The sequence below is a fragment of the Manacus candei genome, unplaced genomic scaffold, assembly GCF_025592945.1.
Source record: "Manacus candei isolate 608988 ecotype Guabito, Panama unplaced genomic scaffold, ASM2559294v1 h1tg000067l, whole genome shotgun sequence".
Lineage (NCBI taxonomy): Eukaryota > Metazoa > Chordata > Aves > Passeriformes > Pipridae > Manacus > Manacus candei.
Genome location: NW_026138115.1, coordinates 3511044 through 3536124, shown reverse-complemented (window position 1 = coordinate 3536124; position 25081 = coordinate 3511044). Strand labels below are relative to the sequence as shown.

Sequence of the window (25081 nt, the reverse complement as noted above, 5' to 3'; positions counted from 1 at the left end):
AGCAACTCTGGGTGACTCCTTTGAGAGAGCAGTTGTTCAGCACTTTAAAACCACACTAGAGAACAAAGGCTAGTAAGATGGATCACTGTTCAAAACTTCTCTCACCGAAGAGTCCTTGGCCAACACTGGCCCCGGTTGTTTCGGCTCTTGATTATCCTCCTGTGTGCTATGAAACTAGTGGTCATCTGTATTCTCTCACCCATCCTTCCACTTGTTGTATTCACTTCTCTTATCCATCTTTCCATGTTGCTGTATTCACATTACTGCTCCCACAGCTAGTTCCAAAGGCAGAAGTTCAGGCAGAAGTCCAGACAAATTAAAATCTGACCTGAAGTGGGAATGATTGAGTTTGTTACTTCCCAGATGAATTCTGAGAGCAACTACATGGCCCATCCAAACCACTTCTCTCCTCCTAAGAAATACCAGCTAGAACAAACACAGAGCTTCATGGCTTGAAGCCATGAGTTTTAAAGATCTTTGGTTTACTGGCAGAATGGGAGAACAGGTAGATGGTATATCTGCATGTATTTTTCAGGAAACCCTTGCTGCAAGAGCCTAAGCTCCAAAATTAACCACATCCCTCTCTCCTAGCTCAGTATGTCTGCCTTAAAAAATTATGGCTGTGTTGGTTTGGTGTAGAAGCCCTGAGGTGCGATGTTCTGCTTACTTGACCTTTTGACAAGAGGTGAGGTGGCTGGGGCTACGGGATTTTATTTGGGTATTGTGAGAGTGGAGAAAGTGTTTTTTCATATTTCTGGCTGACTGGCTGCCTTTTGTGGGATGTGATGTGCTGATGCTTTGTTTTTATTGGTCCAGATTGTAATTTTAAGGATGGGAGGATGCCTGGCAACTGGATAGATAACGTTTACAATGTCAAAATAAATAAACGAACTAATTGAGTCTAGCATGCAAATTATTGGCTTTGTGTTTTATTATCTGTAAAAGCTAGCAGCAATATTAATGGATTCTTTAGAATTTAGCCACATCATAGAACAATGAATGGAATTTTTAATTCATTGCCCATAAATTAAAGAATTAAGAAATAATTTAAAAGCCATGCATACACACAAAAAAAATGGGGCAGCTTATTGATACAGTCAGAAAGGAAACCTAGATGTCATACTGCAGCACAACACTGCAGTACAACTCACAACACATCTCACCAGGGAAGCTAATTCTTATCAGGAGATCTTCTATACTGACTCATGTCCATAAAGAATGCAGGACTGAGACCACACTCATTTGTATCAATAATATTGCAAGAAATTGAAGTATAAAAAGAAAAACAATAGTCTAATCCATTGAATTAAGACCCAATATATTCAATATTGGTCAAACCAAAAAGGCTAAATCTAGGAGGTGAAAAATCTCAAGAGAGAATCTTAAACATGGAATTCTGAGGATCTTGTTTTGGCCCAATGTTCTCTGTATTTCTGATAAAATGCAGAGGATCACAAGCTGGTAGAGTTAAGAACTAAAATTTCAACAGAAGTCTTATATAAAAGTATTTTGCTAGGTATGGTGGGCACATTTGAAAGTGCTTTTCGAGGCAGACAAATGCAAGGTCATATATCAAGAGTGAAAAAAGTTGGTCAAGAAAATAACTCCGGGGTTGTTACAGATAATCACTTGAACATGAACTTTTCCTGACATCATGTTGCTGAAAAGATAAGCATAAACATGAGAACACTGAGTAGACACAGGAAATTGTTCTTAGCACTGTATATTGCATTAGTACAATAATTACTGAAATAAATTTCTGGTGTCAACACTTCAAAAGATGATATTGCAAAGAGATCATAAAATCTCCAAAGAGTTGTTCCAAGCCACAAAAATTTGTCTTAGAGCAAGATAATGCTCCATTTAACAATCTATTAAAGAAAAGTTTCAAGATATATTTGCCTCTGATCTGTAAACATCTTCATGGAAACTTAAGTTTTTACCTGAAGATGGTCACTAAAGCTAAAGTAAAAAAAATGGGATGAAATTCAGTGTTTAGAAGACAAATTCAAAATAAAAATAAGACACAAACTTTAGTAGTACTACTGATTAACCATCTGAAAAACATAATAAAGCACATGGTAGATGTTCCCTTACATTAGGGGCTTATATCTCAACAGTATTTATTCTTTGAAATATGCTGTATTGAAAAACTCTTTGAAACACTAGTTGCTGGGTAAGGTTATGTGGCCTGTGGTACAAAAAATACAGATTATGTGGTCAAAGTGGTGTCATAAATTCTTCATTGAATGATTAAACACCATTCAATGTTTAGTTATTTTTATCTATATCTATAACCATCACATTTGGGATTTCCTGCTTACCTTACATCTTTTTCCATTTCCTAGGCCATCAGTAGATCTACCTGGGCCAGTTAAAATACTGAAAATGAGGATAGGAATTTATAAAGTTGTTCCAAACCATTTCTCCATTGCAAAGATTTAAATGTACACGTATGCTTTTTTTTGTACTTTTATTAATAAAATTGATGATTTGCACCTGCCACTCCAAGAGCAAGAGATATTTGTCTTGTTCAGTCCATCCACTGGTGTTGGAAGTGGTGGGAGCCGTGACTGTGCTTACCCCTCCAGAGACATGGTCAGATTGCTGTGACCATTCCACTCCCTCCAGGACAGCTCCTTTCCCATCTGGATGGCAAGGTGATAATGGCAGTAGTGGAGAGCTGTCGTGGAAGGATGTGGACTTGTCATCTCTGAGCTAGAACCACATTCTTGGAGACATCGACGACTAGAAGTGAAACTTTGCTTGGCCTCTGATATCAAGAGGAAAGCCAATGTGGACAGCAGATTTCCAAGACAATATGCTTTTGGCAATGTGTGCTGTTTCGCAGATGGACTGTTACATTTTGTTCTCTTTGGAACACATTTAGCATGCATGACTTCCTTTCTTAAGTAATGAATTCTGATAATCATGCCACAAATTTCTGTGGGTCACAGTAGTAGCTATGGCTGTGTTTCCTTCTTTTCATCAGCCATTGAAAAAAGTGGGTATGTTTTTGCCATCAAGATTGTTTGAGAGCCATTAGCACCATGGGGTTCAATGCAGTAAGGCTGAAGATTAATTTGACAGTGGTGAGAGTGCAGGTCTTGCAGATTGTAAAAGGTTTGCCACGGAAAATCTTCTTCCCCCTTTTACAAGGAGGTGTGGGTGATTCTGGGGCCCTACTTCTATATTTTATTCTGTCTGTGCTTTAGTCCCACTGTTTTACTGCCACAACCCCAGGAGCTAACCCTGCTCCAGAGATGCAACGTTCTTGCAGAGAGGCTCAAAGCTGAGAGCTCGTTCCAGAATCTCTGTCTGGTCAAACACTGAAGCTCGTTCAGTCATTTATAACCCCCAGGGCTCCATTTTAAAATAATACAAATATTGGATGTCTGTTTTTTATAGGAATAGTTGCAGGCCAGAACTAAACATCCGAGCTCAGTAACATGGGTATCAGTTCCAAGATTACTTGGAACAGAGCACTTTCCCCAAACTTCTCCCCCACTCCTTATTTGGACACTGAGAAATAATTTCCTCAGTAGTAGATTTTTACTCAGTGAAATCACATGTTTTCTCAAAACTTTTTTTTTCTCAAGATAATTACATTTGATAAGAAAAGGGAAGAAATAACAATGCCACATTCCTAAAGTGCAGACTGAAGCCAAATTCAAGCTGCTGCTGTGTGGGGTCAGTGTTTTTTCCAAGGATGACTGACCCTGCTGAGCTTGGACACAATCCAAGATCAGCTCCCTAAACACCTGTTTAATTGCATATTTCAATGTCTGAGGACTGGCTGTTGATTACTGAATTAATTTTCTATCTGCATCCCATATGGATTAGGTTATTGATATTTAGGTATTGCCTAAATAAGGATTAAAGTTTTTCTTCACATCGATGGTCACACTGGTAGTGGAGGCTAAATGGTGTGTGAGGCATGAATTTGTAATTCTGCTCCCTCTGCCTGGTATGAAAATTGCTCAACATGTGTCACAGGTTCTAGTTTTCCTGCCAGCTATCTGAGCCTTTCCTTAGCCAGCACACTTTTCACATTACTCAAAGATGATAAACAACAGCTAAACTGTGAAGGACTTTGCACTTTGGGCAATGTTCTAGTCCTGCTTTTCTGATTGATATTTACAGGATAGCCATGCAGATAAGTGCATAGCAAGGGGAGTAAAGGGGCAGCAGCCTCTCCCCTCTCTGCTCAGAACAGACCTGTGCATGGCTCATACGCTTGCCATCACCTGCATGGCCACAGCTCCTCACCCCTACAAATTCCCAGAGCTCCCTGTTGGTACAAGATCCCACGCGGCTCTGTGGACTATTCCTGTTATCCCACGAAAGCTTTTGCACAAATTCATAGTCTTCATGTTAATTCTGGGATCAGAAATGAGACAAACTACTGATTTCAATTAAGGGATTTGCTTAAACATGGAAACTCCATGGACTGGAACATAACTCTGCTCTGTTCTCTGGATTCATGATTTCCTGTTGCAGGTTCTGTACAACTTATGAAATCCATGGTCAGTGCATGTGATTTAGGAATCTCAGTTATTTCCCTGCTGCACTTATTCTATTCCAAGTAATTGTGGTACAGCTGAAAAAGAGTGACCCAAGTACCCTGATGGAGTGGGGTAGGCACATGTCAGTATCCCACTGATGACAATGAACCTGCTGAATTAGGAGGTACAAAGCAGCTTTTGCTCAACATGGTTTTATCTTCATCATCAGGAAACATATTTTTGAGCTGAATAAACAAAGTGTTATTGTGATCTCTCAAAATTATCTATTTTGTATGACCATATGCTACACTGAGATCTGCTGAGAAGGTGGCGAGAGGAGCCAGTGAGCTTTTATTGAGAATACTCCCAGCTGCTGGGAGGTTATCTAAGTGACACTTTCTATTGCAATGGAAACAAAAAATATGCACTCAGAGCCAGGAATTGCACACTGAGAAATCGAAACATACTTCTAACAAAAGATCCTTACAATCATCCCTTTGTTGCATGATATGAAACAGTCTCATGAAAAAACCTCTCGAGAAGGCTTATAAAATTTTATAAAGAGGTATAGAACCATTAACACTGAAGAAGTGAATTTTCTATGGCTGAATTGTCTATTTTCCCTGCAATTCTATGGGTTAGTTAAAAATACCCTATAAGATGGAATATGTCAAAAATATAGGAGTTTAAAGCATTACTTATCAAGCATTTAAACATGTCTGTGAAATCCTATTGTCTTCCCCTCCAACAGATTCTTTCAAAGACTTTTCAGTTACGGTACATAACATGAGAGAACTAAAAGCAGAGAACTGCCATTCCCACTTTTGCTCCCCGGGGAGCTTTGAGAAATCTCAAGCACAAATAGTCCAGCCAGCTGGTTTAGCCAATCGGTGGTCAGTTTACATTTCCTCTAATAAGTGAACTTCTTGACCGTACATTTTAACTGAGTCATTAAGAGTTCCTTTTCCAAGTGTTTTGGCAGGCTAGGGAGGTCTGGTACTGTGAATAGACTGCAATAACTAGTAAAGAGGAACAGTCTGACTTTTATACGGCAGAAGAAATCGATCCAAATGGATCCAGAAGTTAAAGCCACAGTGAAAACAAAGGGATTCAAATATCCACCTGCAGGTTATAACAGAAACTTTTATTGGAAAGGCTGCTTCTTCCATTAAAATGCAACCACTTTGGACATGTGACAGGACAAAATCTTAAACAATTGCTCAAGCATGTTGTGCAAACAACTGCGAGAGGAGTATTAAAGACCTGAAAATCCAAGAGAGATTCTAAGTGTGCAATGTGTGCATACCCATAGAGATAATTCAGTATGAATGCTCTAGTCACTCTCACAGGATAACTTGAAATCTTCAATATACATTAGAAAAGAGGACAAGGGTTTTCCATTATGGGAAACTGGAATAGTAATATGAGATTTGTCACTAACTAATATCTCTCAAAGCTTCAGCAATAATCACCAGCATCTCATTCAGGAAAAGGACTGGTTTTAAATCTGCTTGGGTTGAGCATGCAAGAAGGCACCAGCTGGAGGTGGTGTGGCTGTAGATTGTCTCATGTCACTTGAAACTGCATGAATCAAACACACAGGCAATGGGGACTATGGTACTTTCTCCAGGAATCTAATACCTTATTCCCTCAAACCTAGCCGTTAAAACCAGGGAAAAGAGCCTGACTGCACCAAGAGTGCTTGCAGAACATGTGTCTGGAAGCTGATATAGTGCAGTAGAAACAATAATCAGAAATGGAGGATTTCATTTTCAGTTTTTCAGTGAAGTGAATCTTCAGTTTCACTTCAGTCAAGACCACTCATATCAACACTTCTGTTTTATACCAGGATCAATACAGGGGAAGAAGATCTGCCCTTATCTCAACTGATTTATTGATTGACAGGTAGAGGCCAGGACTCCTGCAAATGTTACGTAACTTTTATTAGAAATTTTGTTTTGCTGTAGTTTCAACCTTACATCTGCCTCACTCCTGTCTCAGAGTTTCACAGCCATCCAGAACTCGTCATGGTTCTGCTCAAAACTGGCAGTTCTTGGGGCTAAACAAAACACAACTTTCTGCCTCTAAAAGCTTAGCGCATGTGCCTTGAGGTCTGGCTATATCTGAATTTCACAGATGTTGAAATTTTCTGTCCTAATTTATGCATTAAAGGTAAATGAATGCGGTTTAACAGAGAGGAGAGAGAGAGGGAAAAAGTCCTTTGAGATGAAACACCTTTTTGCAGGGAGCCATGAACTGAGAGTAAGGAGAGCAGGAGAACTGCCAGTAGACATCCACATCACACACTAATTGGAACAAAGTAAACCTCCCATATCCACACAGTTTTCATTTATCCAGGAAGGTTTTCAACCCAGTTGGCTGGCAGCAATTTTTGGAACACTGTAAGAAAATGTGGCTCAAGCATTATAAAACAGTGAATGCCAAATCTGAGTTAAAGCCAGTTATTTGAGCAGGGGTTATAGGCATTTTCCAATGATCACCACCACAGAAATAAATAAATAGATGGTTTGCTATGTATACACTCAAAGGGGAATGTTGCCCAACATTCATAGCTCTTTGCTATTAACAGTAATGAGGACACAGCTGTCTGAGCCTGGAAGCCAGTATTTGCAGAGATTTTTCTTCTCCACTGGCTTTCATACACTACCCATTCTTGCTTATAAAAGAGCCCAAAAGTTCCTAACATTTATACAAAAATTACCTTGGTTTTGCAGTGCTTTTGAGATTGTTATAAAGCATGCTGACACATGGACAGATTTGAAACTCAGATGAAATATGAAAAACAATCTTCTCCCCTGATAAGGTCCCCAATACCCTTAGTGCCAAGCATAACACTGCCTTTGTAGTCAATCATGACAGCTCCTAGAGCAGTCAGCAATAGTTGCTGCCACGGGCAGAGATCTGAAGGTCTCTCTTCCTAAGAAGGACTTCTAACTCGCTGCCTGCAGAACTTTGGGCTGTGATGTGAGCTTTGAGTCACGTATAACTGGTCAGCTCTACAGAGCCTCTAAAGCAAATATGAAACCACCCCCCTCCATTCAAAGATCTTATAGCACTTGAAAATCAGTGCTAAAACTCGTAATTTCATTTTGTGGAAGTCTTAGATATATGAAAGGCTAGAACCAGTATCAGATACAGGCTAGTGCACTTCAGGCACTGCAGTTTCAGAACCATTGCACAAGGCATGTTGAAGTTGACTTCTGGAAGTCATCTGGTCCCAGCCTCCACTCAAAGCAGGGACAATTCTCTCAGGCTGCTCAGGAGCTTTTCCAGTTGAGGTTTGAATTTCTCCAAAGATACAGCCTTTGGCCACAAACTTTATGAACCTCTGTTCAAGTGTTTTACCACCTTCACTGTGATAACATTTCTCCTTATAGCTAATAAGAATTTCCCACGTTACAATTTTTGCCCATTCCTGTCCACATGCACCTGTGTGATGAATCTGGCTTCATCTTCTCTACACACCCACATTATACAGTCAAACTCAGTAAACAGTGCAATTCCCTCATCGGCCTCATGTTTTTAAGACAGGGTAACTCCACTTCTCTCAACTGCACCTTGTACGATGTGTGCTGCCACCCTCCAACCACCACAGTGGCCCTTTCCTGGATATCCTTCAATATACCCATGTTTTTTTATGCCAGGAAACCAGAATGACTGGGAGAACCAAGTGCTTGTGAAGACAAAAGAAATCAACAGCACCCTGAATTCTCCCCTGCAGATAGTTAAGAGAAAATATTTACAAAGTGAATCTCTGCTTAATTTAGTAGAAACTGTTGAGCTGGGAGAACTATTTCACTGGATGCTGTACAAACACAGAACCAGGACTGCACTACTCACATATACAGACCTGTACATTTTTGTCCCCAAAGCTTCAAGGTAAGTCTGCCTTTCTTGTACCAAAATTCAGAAATTGCTGACTAGTGCTAAAAGCTGAACACCGGGCTGATCCCATGACCAATGTCACAGGCAGTCCCACCAGCTCTCACAGTATCCATGAAAGCTCAGAAAGACACATGTTCACATTCCCAAACCAAATGGTTCATTTCCAAGTAGCCTGGCCTAAAAAAACCCAAACAAAAACAAAACCAAACCAAATCATAAAAACCCCATGTTCTTTTTAGGTAATTAAAAACCCCAAAAGTAAATAAATAAACAGAAGAGACAATGTTCCCAACCAGCAGGAACATTTAATCTCTGTGGTTATTCCTGGAGCAAACTCCTGCTTTTACTCTCCAGAATGCACATCCCAATGAATTTTCCGTCATGTGGGCCTGCTGTAGTGGAAAGTTAATTTACATTTTTTCCTTTATCATAGTACTTTCCTTTATTAGTCCCTTATTGCCACAAGGTCTCTGGTCATACTCAGTCATGCAAGGGAGCAGGTCCACTTTAGAAGGCACAATCTCCAGCACAGAAGCATGCCTAGCAAATTGGATGGATATACTGCAAATTGTCAGCTGCTGATTACCTTGAGAGGTATTCTCCAGTCTGTGTAGGATACATCTATGCCATAGTTCTCTGGGCTCAAAGCTATATTTGGGGTTATTGCCTGGGGAACATGGAGGTAAAATTTTCACTTTTTTAAATTAAATTCATGGGCAGTGTTGGAAGTCTTATGTATAATGCTGAGAAATGTCTCATTCTCTTATACCATTTTCATCTATGACTACTTAGACCCCTTGAAAATGTCAATGAGAAAAAATTTTGTCCCAAAACGCAATGTACTACCTGAAAAACATAATACAGGTTTTACAGGGCCGTATCTTTAAGTAGCACTGATTTAGTGGGGAAGAACATCTCCCTCCTAAAGCTGCCATGCTACAGTCTTGTGGGCATGAAATCAACCGACAGCTGTCAATGCACAGCTCTGGGCTATTCCATCACAAAGTCAGTTCTGTTTTCAATTAAAATAATTTCAATCTGCTTCTGAAATAAAGCTCCAGATGCAGTGCTTAGTGATTTGCTGGCAATGAGTGTTGTATATATTACTGTAGTATACCTTTAAAAAACATGAGTATGATCCAAGGCTGCTCCAGCCATGCAGGGTTTGGGATTCCCCACAGGGGTTGCAATGGCAGGAAATTAGCAGCATGCTATAGTTTTCGGATCACATCTCCTCTCCTTGGCCTGGTTCCTGCTCCAGGATTAAGGAGTGGCAGTCTGGCAAATGGACTCTGCACTGCTCCAAGATTCCTCCCTCAGAAAGGGGATGTCAGGCTACCCATTTAAGCTATCTCAGCTTTGCGTTGCTCAGCCATAGTGACAATAACTGTTATTTAATGGGTGGAGGCTTTTACCCATGCTATGAACTTTCCTCTGCAGTGTTAGATAAAGCAAACAGTTTTCTTCTGTGCCTCTGTGCACACTGGAAGCTGGAAATACATCAAAGGACTCAAAAGTACAGCAACCTACACCTGACAACATCTATTCCACCCCCAGCTTGTCTGAGACTCTTGCAAAAAATCATACTGCTAGTACATTTTGTTCTATTCCTCTGCTACCTAGTGTATTCCTGTATAACTTGATACACTGTGCTGTCATAAAGGGCTTTACTATGTTCAGTCTAAAAGTAATTTTCCTTCATTTCAGCAAATTATACCCTATTCAGCAATAATCATTCTTTTGTACCACCCACCATATGAACTGCTTCTCTGTCATTTACAGTTCCAATAGCTGACATTTTACCCTAGGCTTTATAATATACTTCACTCTTTTAATCAAAGTCAGCCTCAATAATGCTCCCAATTTACTGCTGCTCTATACTGAGATTTCCATAAACTTACCTACATTTATCTGGTAGTAAAGAACTTACACAATGTCAGTAGGTTGGATCCATCCCCAGCAGAACACTTACAAGTACTATTCTCACTCTGTTCTGGGAAGAGAAGCCTTAGTAACACTGCCAGAAACTCCCTTACGCTACACAGCTCTTGACATCACTGTCTTCTGCTGATCATCCTCCACCAGCTGGCCACGTGTCAGATTATCTTTTCATCTACTGCTGGGTTCCAGTCCCTTGATTTCCTGACTGCAGCTGTAGCTTTCCTACACCTCTGTGTATTATTGTTCATAAAAACTTCCCATTTAGTGTTACCTACAGATATGCTGGGGTTGTACCACAAAAGCAGTTAATGCCTTTGATCCAACCAGCAATTTACCGGCTCACAAGCTAATGCTTCATTTACTCAAGGGGCTGGATGGAAAACAAGAATTTTACTTTACAAGAAAAAAAAAATTAGAAAATAGAAACAAGCTCAAAATATTATAACAAAGAAGACATTAAAATTATTTTTGTGAAAAAAAAAAAAAAAAAAAAAAAGAAAACCCAAAACAAACAGCACAGTCTCAGACCAAGCAGTAGATTGTGGATTCTTTCAGGTCCTGCAAGTTTATGATGCACTCCTCTCCCCCTTCTCCTAGGGTCTCCCTGTTTAGCTGAAGCACTCCTTTTATTCTCAGTATCTGAATGCTTCATGAACACAAACAGATTTATTCTCACTGTAGTGGCATGTTATTGATGTAGAGCTGATCCACAGAAAAAACAAGAAATTTTTCCAGGACTTATGAGTTTGTATGTTCAAACTTGCAGATGCCCAAACGAGGATACCATTCACACCTTGACTATCAGTACATAATGAAGTCCTCTGCCTGAAAACCCAGCTCCCTCAAGGGTTTCCAGCTGATTGCTGGGATACTGAGATTCCTTGGAGAAGTAGTCAATTCTGAAAACCATACAGAGCAAGGAGGTCTGAGGCTGTATTTTCATCCTGTGGCAAAGACTGCAGACCAAATAAATGGGCATTTACCCATGAAACTCCCACTGAGAATGTAGGTCAGTGTGTGCAAGGGACTTAACCAACCTATGGAGACCTGGGTCTTAATTTCAGCTGTCCTGACACCTATACTACTGCCCTGTCATTAGGACCATCCTCCTCACACTGCAGTGCAGCCTTATACCACAGGGCACTATGGTGGTATAACCAACTATGACTTATGGTTGAAAAGAACTACAGGTAGAGAGGGTTTTGCTGGTGTTAAAACTGATGATGGACTTCAGCAGATCTTTTTGCCCCCAACAGGCCTCACGTCCCAGCCAAGAGGCAGAATGCTGAAACGATTCCCCTGAAGTGGGCTGGTGATGTGTAACTCCCATTCATCTTCTGGTAGCTTTATTTCCTTTGAAAAATTCTCTCATTTCATTGAAGTAGGAAAATGAGAAGGCAGTCGATCAGCAGATGAAGGGGTCAGAGCATGTTAAACTTCACACAACATCAGGCAACTCTTCTATTTCTGCGTGGCAACTCTGTCATGGGTCTGGTGCTTTAGGGACAAGACAAAGGAGCAGTGCCAGCACATTACCACTGCCTATAGAGTCTGGCAAGATATATGGTCCATTTGGCTGATTTATCCTGGCAAATGAGAGAATTCATATTTTCTATATATTTTGGCTTAACATCTTGATTGTGACATATAACCACGGCCAATTTCAGGCTGGAACCAAGCAAAAAGAAATAGACTGACCCAAAAAATATAAGTGAAAGGCCAAGAAAAACAGTGACTTTTAAGTCACTGAGAATACTGCCATCCCTAGGCACTGTGGGTGCTGCAAATATATGCAAAAATTAACATAGACCTGAGCAGAGTGGCTATGGAAAGCACTGAAAATAAATAAGCCTTCCAGGTAAGGAGAGACACTCTATCATGTACTGAACTCTGCACGTCACGCCACAGGGAGGTAGAGAAGGCATCAATCATGCAACCAAAGAGTCCCCAAGGGTCCCCCCAAGCAGAAAGCTGGACATGGACTGTCACTCACAGCCAAAACAGACACCCATAGGAAAATGAGAGAAGGACAAGCCACAGAACTGATGGATTGAAGAAGGGTACTCATAAAACCTGTCAATCTTCCAGCACTGTTAAGTGACTTAATTTTGTTTTAAGCCCTGGAATTTTCTAGTTGGCGGGACTGTCTTGCATGACAGCTATTCCATAAAGGAAAGCTCACGAAATCTGCTCCAGAGCACACAGAGCTAATGAGTACATAGTGGCTTTAACTGATCTGGCACTGTTGAAATCCCTGGAAGTAAGACATAATAAAGGCAAGGCAGCAACAAAGCCCCATGTATCAAACCACTGTTAGCAGTGAGTCTAAGGAATCATTCAGAGATTACTGGCGGGGGTGCAAGCCCTGCCCTGGCCAGCACATGCTGGAGGATATGGCAGGCTGGGCACAATTACTGCTCCTCTGAATTGAGTCAGATAGAACCTGCCAACTACTCTTGGTGACAGCTGAAGTCTATGTATTACCTGGCTCAGAGCCCAGTGACCAATAACCCCCAATTCAGAGACCAAGCATAACAGAGGACATTAAACCAGAGTATCAGTTAAACCTCTTTTCCTTGCATGCCCTTTCCCTCTGTAGTCTACAAAGCTCAAGGGAGATGGGATTCCTGGGTTCTTGCCACCTTGTATACCAAAGTATCATACAATTCCAAGAAAGAGGGAAAACTGAAACACGTCATGAAGTAGAGAGGTCACAGTCTAGAGAGATTTTAACTTTCCTGTGTCTGGACTGTAGTCTGCACATCTAACAAGACATGGGCACTGTCCCTTCTGTGCTTATGCCCCTTCTCTGCATGCAAACCCATTATGTTTTGTAACATGACCCATTCTCACTCAGCTGTCCCCCTCCATATGGCACTGTGCTTCCCTTGTGGATCACAACTCAATACAGAATAAACTAGAAAACTTTTAATCATCTCTAAACAGCAGATGCATACTTCCTCAGACAGAATCAGTTTAGCTGAACCTAAGGCTGAAAGCAAATTCAAACACTCCTAGTGGCCATAGTTTTTACTCATAAGATGATGATCTGACCACTTCTCTATTCTGACCTCTCAATGCCAAGGAATCTCACAAAACCTAGGAAATCCTTATCGTGGTGTCCGTATTCTGGCAGGAGGAAAATATGGTACCAGACTCCTTGACCATAAGATACTTATGATCAGTGGCTTAGGTTCAAGACAGATTAACTTAAACCTAAAAAATTCACTGCAAAAACTTCTGCTCCAAGATCCTCCAAAATCTTCACCAAAGTCAGTGGGGACTGTAATCACAGGTCTAAGCATTTTGGTCTCCAGTTGACTACCCAGCTATTTACACAGAATGACTGTAGTTCATTCAAGTTCAGTTGTGGCTATACTGTAGTTGTACTTATTTTATTTTCACTTCTCACATCATCACACATACATACAGTCAGTCAGTGGTGCTTGAAAGGCACTGACATGCAGAATGATGGATTTGCACTTTCTGTTACACTTTGCCATCCTCAGAACCCTGCTATTTTTCATTCCAGTGCACAGAGATGCCAGTTTTCTTAATAACACACCAGCCTTCTTGGCTTGCATATTGTATTTGTTGGTTCAATTTTATCAATTTCTTTGTTAGTAGTAGAAGCTTCACAAGTAAATGAAGTATTCACCTGTGCTTTAACCACCAGACTCTGTTCCTCCCACACTGCACTTCGGGGAAGAATGAAAGCAGGAACAAGCCAAGCCACAGAAGGCTCAGTTTACTCTGCTACAGACTGATACATACAGCAACTTTCTCTATCAAGCCAACTCCTACACCACAAATGGATTAACTTCAGTGAAAAACAGCATTTCTGCCCTCATTCTGGGAGAGGATACCTTTACTGATGGTCAAATTTCTGTAATGACTATACTGATGAACCCTACTGTAGCAGCTAGATGAATTTTGCCTTTCCTCAGCCCCAGCCCATCCTCTGTACTGATGCAATGATTTCCCTGAGGGACGAAGGTGCTCTGAGTGTTTCCAGATGTACCTTTTTACCCATGATTATTTTATAGTCAATTTGTGATTACCTTTATGAAGATTGTTGGGACTGTGAATAGATCAGGCCATCAGATCAGAAGCACTGAGGCTGGATCTAGAAAAACTATATTTGCCTGGAGCTGTGCAATGTGGGGTTATCCAATGGGACAGGGCTACGTTAAATATGTCTGTATTCCAGGATTTTAATGATCCTTCTTCCATTAGTCCCCTGGCGTACGGTCTTCTGCCTTAATGTACATAGTTTGTGTTTTCCACATGTTTATTTTACCTAGCTTGTCTAGTTTCATTACATTAGATAATAAAGGTTCAACCATCATGAATTGTGCTAAAACATGAAATGAGTAGATGATGATTGAAAAGCTCCAGGATAAAATAGTTGCTAAAAGCTTTTGTAGCATGGATATTCCAGAAGTAAATGGAGATACTGGTAAAAGTCCTGGACTTCCCCTCTCCTCTGATCTATGCAGAAACATAGACAAAAACGGCCACGGATTTCCAACCAGTTTAGTGAACTGGGGAAGTAACTAAGTTCCACGTATCTCACCTTGAGCTTCATTATTGTAGGATTATTAAACTGGACTTTTTCTCCTGTTTACATATCTTTACATGACACTTGTCAGGAAGTTACCTCAGCACCTATCGTCTCCATGTGAAATCATCCTTGGTACAATCCTGAAAAAGAATTATTATTTCAGTTTAGCCCCAAAATACCCACCATGAAATCACAGAATCATTTGGGTTGTGAAGGACCTCTGAAATCATTGAGTCCAACCTTTGTCTGACCACCACCTTGTCACCTAGACTATGGCACTAAGTGCCAGGTGTTTCTTAAATGCCTCCAGTGATGGTGACTCCAGAAATGAACACCTCCAGGGATGACAGGCTTATCTATGGCAAAATCAGGAACTGAATATAAAGTCCTCCAGCCCCAAGCCTTAGCCACCAACTATAACTTCTTCTTGAGAAGTTTCAGAGGCAACTTTTCTGTTGCTATGACTGCACGAGGTCTGCATTTATATTTCCTTATACAAAAGCCATCAGGAAAAACATAGTACGAGTAAAGGCTACACATCATGGCCCTTAATTTAATCAGAAGCTGTCAACAATTAAATATCTTTTCAGAAGTCTAAGCTCAATCTCTTGCAGAACCTGTTCTCATGCAGTCTTTCCCACTTTTCTGGTTAATTTGGACATGACGGTAGTTCTTCCATAACAGGGATCATGCACAGCCTTCAGAAACTGGCCCTCTGGAACAGCAAAAGAGATTGTCTCACAGACCAAGAGGAAAAGGAAAGACACAAAGCTGAACAAAATAGGGTTCAAAAAGGCAATGGCAAGAGTGAATTACATTTGTTTTTCCTTTACACAACCCCTTCCAGGGTATAATCTCCTTGCTGCATTTCCCTCCTTTTCTTGCTCTGTTTCTATATGCCCAGAGAGCTCACTAGAAAAGTCACTTTGAGGAGGCAGCCTGGCTTGGTGGCTAAGGCATTGGATGAGGAACTTGGCTTTATCCCCAGCATAGCCATGAGCCTGATGCAGGACCTGGGCACTTTCTTTCAGTTCTCTATCTCTTCATTTCCCTTCCCTCTCCCCCACACATGCACATCTGGTTCCTTCATTTTGCTTGGAAACTCATCTTGGTATAGGCTGTTCCTAATGAGGTTGCGCACAAGGCAGGGCGGTTCAGTTGCAGGCTTGGATGTGGCTTTTAGGTATGCTTGTAATATAAACGATAATGATCTAAAACCCATCTGTGCAAAAGTAACGTTTTGAAGGAAGGAGGTTCACTCCAAGAATGTAGGACTGGGGACCCATAGGTGGGTTTGAGAAATGAGGAAAGATGAAGCAAGGAATACTGCACAGATGGGCATGAAGAACAATTCTCTCTTATGCTAGGAGACAGCATCTTTACATTTTTCCATTCCCCTCTTAATTTAGCTTTTGTTTTAAAAATAACAATTAGGGTTTTTTTTTTAATTTATTTTTTTTTATTACCTCCTCTGCCCTCCTCCCTTCTCTGTCTCTAGGTCATACTCATCTTGCCTTATACTTTTCCTAACATCTACTTCTGTCTTTGTAGTTTGCTTTCTCTGATCCCTCTGTTTAACCCTCTTTAGATGCCTCTCCACCCCCATCATCTCCTCATATTGTGAGTTTGCATTAATCAGAGAGAAAGCAAAAATAAGAGCCCACCCACTACAGTTCTTTCCACAATGCCCAGAAGGATCTGTGTTTGAGGCATATTTTGAAGATCATTGTAAATCAGGAAACAGCAAGGTGGAGTGAAGGGAAACTGGAAAGAGCTTTCAGCTTACAAATGTATAATGCAAGAACATGGGCCCTCGCTCCAGTAAACTGGAGCCAACAGTTACTAGACCAAGTTCCTTGAGCAAAAAGTCATTATTATGACTAAACCATTCTGTATTTATAGAAAAGTAGTGTTAGAATACAAACAGTTCAAGCAGCACTCTTGCACTCAATGTTCTTTGCTTTTTCCTGCATGTGGTCTTTTATTCCAGCATTAATTGTGATCATAAATCATTCCCAACCTGCTTTGGAATGAGTTTACACAGACTTCATGCTGTTGAAAACACAGAACACTTATACATACAAAATATAAAGCACTCATCAACTCCAGGGGTAAAAATACCATGTATCAGGAATCAAACCACAGAAGATTTAAGAAGTAAATATCACTAAAACATTTCTCTATCTGCTGCCACAAATGCCTACAGCTACTTCTGCAGCACACAGAGAACACTGGAGTGGGCAAAGCACTGACAGGTGTCTTTGAGAGGCATCTGGGCCAGAAAAGGATGAGATCTAATGAAAGAGTTTTGGTAAAACTGAGTGGTGACCAGGATAGGGAAGGATCATGGACACCTAACCCCTGCCTATGACCATCCAAGCCAGAAAAGATGAGGCCAAAAAAAGCTTGAAAGGGAGAATAATGGATTATATTTCTTTTTTTTCTGAGTTGAAACATATCATCCCCACAAGGAGAACGTTATGTGAACAACCAGGAGCGCACATTCCCCTGAGAGCCATGGAATGTGAGGTCTTGGCAGGCAGGCCACGTGCCAGACTGGGACAAAGCAATCCTGTCGCAGCTTCCCTACATTTCGTGGGGAGGTAGGAAAAAAAAAAAAGGCACTTGTTAAATCTCACACGGCTTTCAGATCAAATTTTTGTCCTGTTTCGCTTTGGAAGTCTCTTGAACAAGCTCAGTGCTGCAAATCTCCTCATCTCCCAGAGAAGTTTCCTGTGTTTAATAAGCTGTTTTTACCGAAGTTTAAAGGGAAAGTAAAGATTTCTGTTGGCCTAGCAATAGAAAATGTGGCCCAGACCTGTAATCCCATATCTGACCAGACAGAAATGTGTACTCTGTTAAAAACTGGAGATTGCTCAGAAACATTGGCATGAGAATAACTCTGGTTCCCCTGCAGTCAGTAGCAGGAAGCCTAATAATCTCTAATGGAAATACCTACGACTAATTTTGTTTGGAAAGAAGGTGCTGGAAGGTGGTGCCTGAACACAACACAACGAACCTGTAAGCTACATAGTGGATCAGATACTAGGCAAAATAACTTAGAGTTCTCTCTTTTCAACCATTCCCCCACAAAATTAGCCCTTGAAGTGCTTTGTGTCCTAAGAGCATGCCGAATGCTGACAAGCAGGTAAGCACAGAGCAACTGAAATACCATTAACATGAGCAATGCTTGTAATGAGCTTATAATAGAATGGAGCCATGATTCCCTTGATTCAGACTTTCTTGAATGACCCGGGTAAAATTCTGGTTGCTCCTGAGGACCCTGTCAAGGTTCCCTGGTGTCTTGTCTCCAAGGCCTTCAAGCATGAAACTGCACATGACCCTGTTAACTGCACCACGAGTCCTGGAAACAGAGGATAAGGCCTTCCTATCACGATCACCAGAGTGAGACATGGACTTGAATCAATTTTTTGGTGACCACACTTTCCATCCCAAGACGCACAGACAAAAAAGGCACACAGATACAAAAATAAATACTGCATCAAGACAGTGAATGTCTCCAGAGAATTTCACTAAATGAAGAATGAAATCTAACCCCAGAAAAGACCCCTGACAGGTCTTGTTTTCTTTATGTTTTGTTTTTCTTCCCTCAACACAAACATGATACATCATCTGCCGAAATTCAAAACTGATGTAGACTTTCAAACTCTTCTCCCAGCTTGCTGTGGTACTCAAATGGCAGCCTGTCCTTTCCCATCCATTTGTGTTAATGTTTATCATCACCAAGCTTTTCTCACAATTAAATCCCAAATATTTGAAAGTTAAAGGGACAGAAGTGAACAGCCCTGACTGAAGAAAGTAATTAGTCCTCACATTTCTGCCAGCATGGATAGGGTCATGTGTACCCTTTTCAGGCTGGGATACTCACTGAAAAATTTCCTAAATCCACCTGTCTTGATTAGTATAGTTTGCATGGAGCAGGCCAGACACAGTATAATTCAGGGGTTTTATTTCCACTTTCATTTCAGCACTTCTTTTCCACTACCAGCCCCATTTTCTGATTGATCTACAGCAAAGTGAGCAAAACACTTTGAAAACACTCCTGGAAATCCACAAATCAGTGGATAAAATAAGTGAGGTTGATCAATTTGCTAAGATGAAAAGGACTAGAGACAATTTTCAAAGGACCAGATGGTAAAAATGCTTATTTTTACAGCAAAGTCTTCAGTTATCCCAGGATTTAAAAATTCCTCATTAAAAAAACAGGGGGTTGTTTGTTTGTTTGGTTTTGGTTTTATTTTTTAATTTTTCAGCCAGTATCACTATGAATGCTGGTTAGAAAATACGGTTTTCCCACCTGGGAACTTAATGAGGACAATGATTCAAATAGAGAAAAATGTGTCCCAAAGCAGTTGAATTTACATCTAGATTCTCTAAGCTCCTGTGAAGCTCTTGTGGTCTCCTCATTAAGGAAACAAAGAAAGTATAGAATCTGCAACCAAGTCCTGCCAGAAAATTCAGACAATAGGGCAGAATAAGCCCAAAAGACAAGTCAGTTTTAGCTTTTGTGTTTTTCTGCAGCAGTTCTGAATTAAATGCAGTTCCTTAGTCTAAAGACAGGAAAAATCCTTTATTGAAAGCTCATAACTTCTGTATTTTGGGCTTTTTTCTTGTCAAAGACAGGCTCACATCAAGAGCTGAATCAAGATTTCCTCAGGCTTCGCCTAACCCTTCAAATGGAGAGCCATCTTCTCTCTCACGGACAGACTGCAAGAATGATCAACTTCCAGTTGACCCTGAAATTGTGCAGGATCTGCTGCTCAAGATGGATCCCTACAGATCTATGGGGCCTGATGGGATTCATCCAAGAATTCTCAAAGAGCTGGCTGATGTCATCACAAACCCTCTCTCGAATTCAGAGAGGTCTCAGCTGACTGGAAGCTGGCAAATGTTGTCCTGGTTTTCAAGAAGGGCAAGAAGGTTGGACCCTGGAAACTACAGAGTTGTCAGTCTCACTTCAGTGCCTGGTAAAGTTATGGAGAAGATTATTACAGGAGGCATTGAAAAACACCTGAAAGACAATGCTGTCATTGGTTACAGCCAGCAGGGCTTCATGAGGGGAAAGTCCTGCTTATCAAAACTGATTTCCTTCTATGACAAGGTAATCTACCTAGTTGATCGGGGGAAGCTAGCTGATGTAATCTTTTTGGAATTCAGTAAACCTTTTGATACGTATCTCACAGTATCCTTCTGGACAAAATGTATGGCCCACAGCTGAATAACCACACCACGTGGTTGGTGAGCAATTGGCTCATGGATCAAGCACAGAGGGTAATGGTGAATGGGGGAACATCAGACTGGTGATCTGTCACTAGTGGGGCTCTTCAGGGCTCCATCTTGGGCCCTGTGCTCTTCAACATCTTCATAAATGACTTGGATGCAGGACTGGAAGGGACACTCAGTGAGTTTGCAGATGACTCAAAACTTGGAGAACCTGTTGACTCCCTCAAAGGCAGGAAGGCCCTGGAGAGAGACCTCGACAAATTACAGGACTTGGCAATCACCAAATATTTGAAGTTCAACAAGGGGAACTGCCAGATTCTGCACCTGGAATTGGGCAACCCTGGGTGTCTGTACAGACTGGGGAAGGAGATGCTGGAAAGCAGTGCCACAGAAAGGGACCTGGGGGTCCTGGTTGATGGCAAGTTGAATATGAGTCAGCAGTGCCCTGGCAGCCAGAAGGGCCAACCATGTCCGGGGGGGCATCAGGCAAAGCATCGCCAGCCGGTCGAGGGAGGGGATTGTCCCACTCTGCTCTGCACTGGGGCAGCCTCACCTTGAACATTGGGGCAGTTTTGGGTGCCACAATATAAGAGCTATTGGAGAGTGTCCAAAGCAGGGCAACAAAGATGGTGAAGGGCCTTGAGGGGAAGGCATATGAGGAGTGGCTAAGGGCACTTGATGTGTTCAGCCTGCAGGAGACTGAGGGGAGACCTCATTGCAGTTACAACTTCCTTGTGAGGGGAAGAGGAGGAGCAGACACTGATCTCTTCTCTGTGGTGACCAGTGACAGGACTGAGGGAATGGCCTGAAGTTGTGCCAGGGGAGATTTAGGTTGGATATTAGAAAGAGGTTCTTCGCATAGAGGATGGTTGGGCACTGGAACAGGCTCCCCAGGGAAGTGGTCACAGCACCAAGGCTGACAGAGTTCAAGAAGCGTTTGGATGATACTCTCAGGCACATGGTGTGACTCTTGGGGATGGTCCTGTGCAGGGCTAAGGGTTGGACTCAATGATCCTTGTGGGTCCTTTCCAACTCAGCATATTCTGTGATGCCTTTGATGCACTGACAAATCACCTGCCACTGGATGGTTGTTTACCTCATAAAAACGTTACTTCTCTCATGAAAGTGGCTTTCCTGATTAAATAATGGGACTAAATAATATTTTAACTTACATTGAATGATGACCATATGAAACATCCAGCTCATATCCTTTAAAAAAAATTTAGCTGTACTTCAAAATACTGGGCTTGACTGCTGCAATAACTAAAGGATAACTGCAGGACAATTGCTTCTGCAATGTCAGACAAACTTTAATATAAATGAAAATATGGAATAAAGATTTCTGCTGCTTACCAGCACACTGGTTGTTTTCATCCAACTGGAAGCCAAATCGACAAATCAGAGGTCTTGTAACAGTGGGGTAGTTAGGAACAGGGCCTGGTGCTGGGGGCGGTGGATAAATATTTGAATAAGGATTCAGATATGGTGATCGATACACTGGGTTTGTTCGGGGTACGCATAAATAGCCACCGTTCTGGTTGACACACACCATATCTCCTCTGCAGGCCTCGGGAATAGTCCGACATTCATCAACATCTGGAATTAAATTGCAAAAGTTAAAAGAGTTAAAATTGCTCTTTAATGGAACCTATAAAAAAGTAAACATATTTTTCTCAAAACCTTGTGAAAAAAAATTTATATTCTCTATCAAAAAAGCTAATCCTTTCTTGTGGAGTCTCACTTTGAAGTTACATTCTACTAAAACAGGAAACATCCCATATATTCAATATATCCTGTGATCTACTGATTTTACTTCACTATTAGAGGATAGAGGAAGAGGAGAAAGCCTGCTTTGCTATTCCATAGAAGTTTGGTTTAAATATTGATTTACATGTGGCTGCAGCGTGCTACTGCTTGTTCCTGCTAGAGGGTCTGTCCAAACCACAACATGCAGATCAGGATTTCAAACACTGGTGGTTTGGTTTGCCCAGCTGTGAAACTTGGATCCTGATTTGGAACTTTAAAGCTCCTTCCCACAGAAAAAGTTAGGGATGTTCAGATCTGGGGATGCAGTTCAGGCCTCTTTCTTGCTTTGATTGAGATTGTTGCTGAATCAAATTTAGAAAGATACAACTGGTTTAGCCAAACTGAGCATCCACCTGGTTCTCTGGGCACAGAAGCAATAGGCTATGACAGGGCAAGCAGTCTGCTGTGGGATTTCCCCTTTGTGTTTGAGTGACTTTAGTGCATGTAGAAGAAGCTGCCCTAGAGACTGAATGCCATTGATAAAAAGATGCTATTGGACAATGTGTGGGTTTGGTTTCCCTATGCTGCCTCAACTCAATTTACTTGGAATGTCAATGCTAAGCAGTGGAAGACTTTATCCAAGCCTGCAGGTGGAAACTGCCAACAAAGACAGTAAGTCCTGAGTTTGAAAGAGAAAGAGAAGGAGGGTGAACAATCCTTGTCCTTTGGTAACTAGACTGAGCTCCTATCAAAATGCATCATTGCTATTTGAGTAGCACTGACAGCCTGTTAGTATCTCAACAATGTCAAAGGTCAGTATATACTTGTGCTATGTAAAGATACTCACATATTTATATATACACATATTTTTTATATATACATATATACAAACACACAGAGCAAGAACTTTTTAACAAAACATACTAAGAGCACCACAATTTTAACTCAATAAATTCAGGACTTCTGAACCCAGATTTAAATGTATTGATTTAATTAAAGTCCTACCTATGCATTGCCCAGAGGCACGGTCCAGGTCAAACCCATTACTGCATTGTTGCTAAAATGAGAGAAAGAAGGACACTCAGTGACTGTGAAATGAGAGGGTTGCAGAGTCAAATGCTCATCTGGATTATTATGATTAGTACAATTGTTCAGCACTATACAGTACATCAAAAGTCACTTTCCCAAAGGACAGTCAGCAAGGCATGAACCTGAGGCCTCAGCACGTGTGCCAGCCCCTCAGCTCAGGAGGGGGTTCCCTCAGGTGGTGACAGTGTCAGGCTATTCCTCTTCCCAAGGGTCCCCAATGTGCAAGGTGTTATGGGCTCCATACCAGCTGTTAACATAGAAGTTACAGTCTTCTAGTTTGGGCTCTTGTTTCTGCCAGAACAGGGGGGTTCAGCTAAAAGGTACTTGCTACCTCTCTAACAGGTTCTAAAACTCCCCAGACAGCCCATTCAGCACACAGCACATTAGCCATTGACTCATCTGGAACCACAGTTAAAACATAACAAGTTTAATAAAAATAAGTCTTTTCCTTTACACCAAACCTTGTAATTTTTAGAGTATAAATCTTTAGACGACACATGTTCCAGGTATGCAAGGTTACTGAAGGCCTTGTTCCTTTCTATTCTGTGGTGCTGGTCTTTATCAGGGCTGCAGCCTTGAGCCTTCAGCATCTCCTCTGTGACCCTCAGCATTTCTAAATCAATGAGAGTCCTGGTGATGATTGACTCAAACCCCATTAAAATGATTCCCTGCTCTCCCTAAATTTTGAATGGGCCTCCAGATATTTAGCAAGAGGTCAAGCACAGGATCCTGCCAGTAAATAGGTTGCACTAAGGAATGTAAGCAAGAGATATCCAAAAAACAGGAACCACTGAAGTAACCAGGGGGCAGAGGGATGGAGTGTGTTCAAGATTCTTTTGTTTCTTAATGATAAAGACACTTAGTTTTGGACTTTATGGAAGAAATCAGTGGAAGAGTAAAGTACCCAGTTCATGAAAGGAAAAGTAGTAAGTTCTAGATGGGAGACAAGGGGTTAGAGCTGTGAGTCAGTGGAAGTGAATCATTAGGGACAGGACATGACGTGAAACACATGGCACTGTTTGGACTGCACCTACCACTTGCATATATGAATACTCAAAGCCACTGCTGTAAGTGTCAAACAAGTATGGAGGAATTCTGCCTTCACTTATTTTGGCATTCCAAGATGTTTTGGTATCGTGTTGTGGAAAGCCAAGATACTCTCATGGGAAAATGTATAATCATCCATTTTAAAGAATGTACCTACTCTTTTGTTCTCCTTTTTGTGCTATGGCACATACACTACATCTAGGTTAGCTGGAAAAGTTGAGACAGTTTTTAACAAAATTATTTTCTTTTGGAAAATAAATGATGATTCAGAAGCACCAAAACTACTGCAGAACTGGTTTCAACAGATTTGTAGAACTTCATTCTAGAAGAGATTCCAATATTGTTGAAATTACCAGTTTCAATATCTTCAGAAAGAATGCATTGCTGTCATTTCAGTTTCAAGTTGCTTTTTGCTTGGACTTCGAAAATCAATTTACATTACAAGATGTTTTTATAAAAATTGCAATGAAAACAATATTTTTTAAATTATAAAAACAAACCCTTAAAGACATCTCAAAAATTCCCCAGGGGTATGAAAAGCATTTCCCATACAGATTCAATGTTCACAAAAATATCAATAAGCATGCCATGTGCAGGAAATTTTCAATGTAATAGAACAAAAACAACTACATTTCAGAGACTTTTGGCAAAGGTATTTAGAAACACAGCTCTGGACACTGAGTATATCTGGATTATCAACTAGAAATCCAAACTTAATGTGCCTTTGGGAACTGTTTTTCCTAATTTAAAGTCCACACAGAGCCCAAGCCCACAAAGAACTAATGCTTCTGTTATTTCAAGAACTGGACTGCTTTACTTCCATCCACCCTCAAAAGTCCTGCCTCTTGAACAGAAATGGTTTAAGACATAAAGGAAAACAAAAAATAGGATACAGTCATTCAAGACCACAGCCTAAAATTAAACAGTATTAAGATAAGATCCCACTATACACAGAAATTCCTATTTATATGAATGAATTTTCCAAGTGTGGATGTTTCCCACAACAGAACTGAGTGGTCCCTGCTCTCGTGGGATAGCT

The 25081-nt window shown here is 41.0% G+C and overlaps 1 protein-coding gene across 2 annotated transcripts in view; it reads right to left on the bottom strand.

The window, feature by feature from the left end:
* FBLN5 (fibulin 5) overlaps nucleotides 1-25081 on the bottom strand; it is a 53032-nt gene that overhangs the window by 24921 nt on the left and 3030 nt on the right. The window contains exons 3-5 of one of the 2 annotated variants that reach the window (XM_051806677.1): nucleotides 22912-22963; nucleotides 21710-21756; nucleotides 21514-21603 (exon numbers count right to left, since the gene is read on the bottom strand). In XM_051806677.1, coding sequence (XP_051662637.1) covers nucleotides 21514-21603; nucleotides 21710-21746 — 127 coding nt within the window. In that variant the 5' untranslated portion in view covers nucleotides 21747-21756; nucleotides 22912-22963. Of the gene's footprint in view, nucleotides 1-21513; nucleotides 21757-22911; nucleotides 22964-25081 lie in introns of both variants that reach the window. The other variant, XM_051806676.1, reaches the window with a different exon arrangement.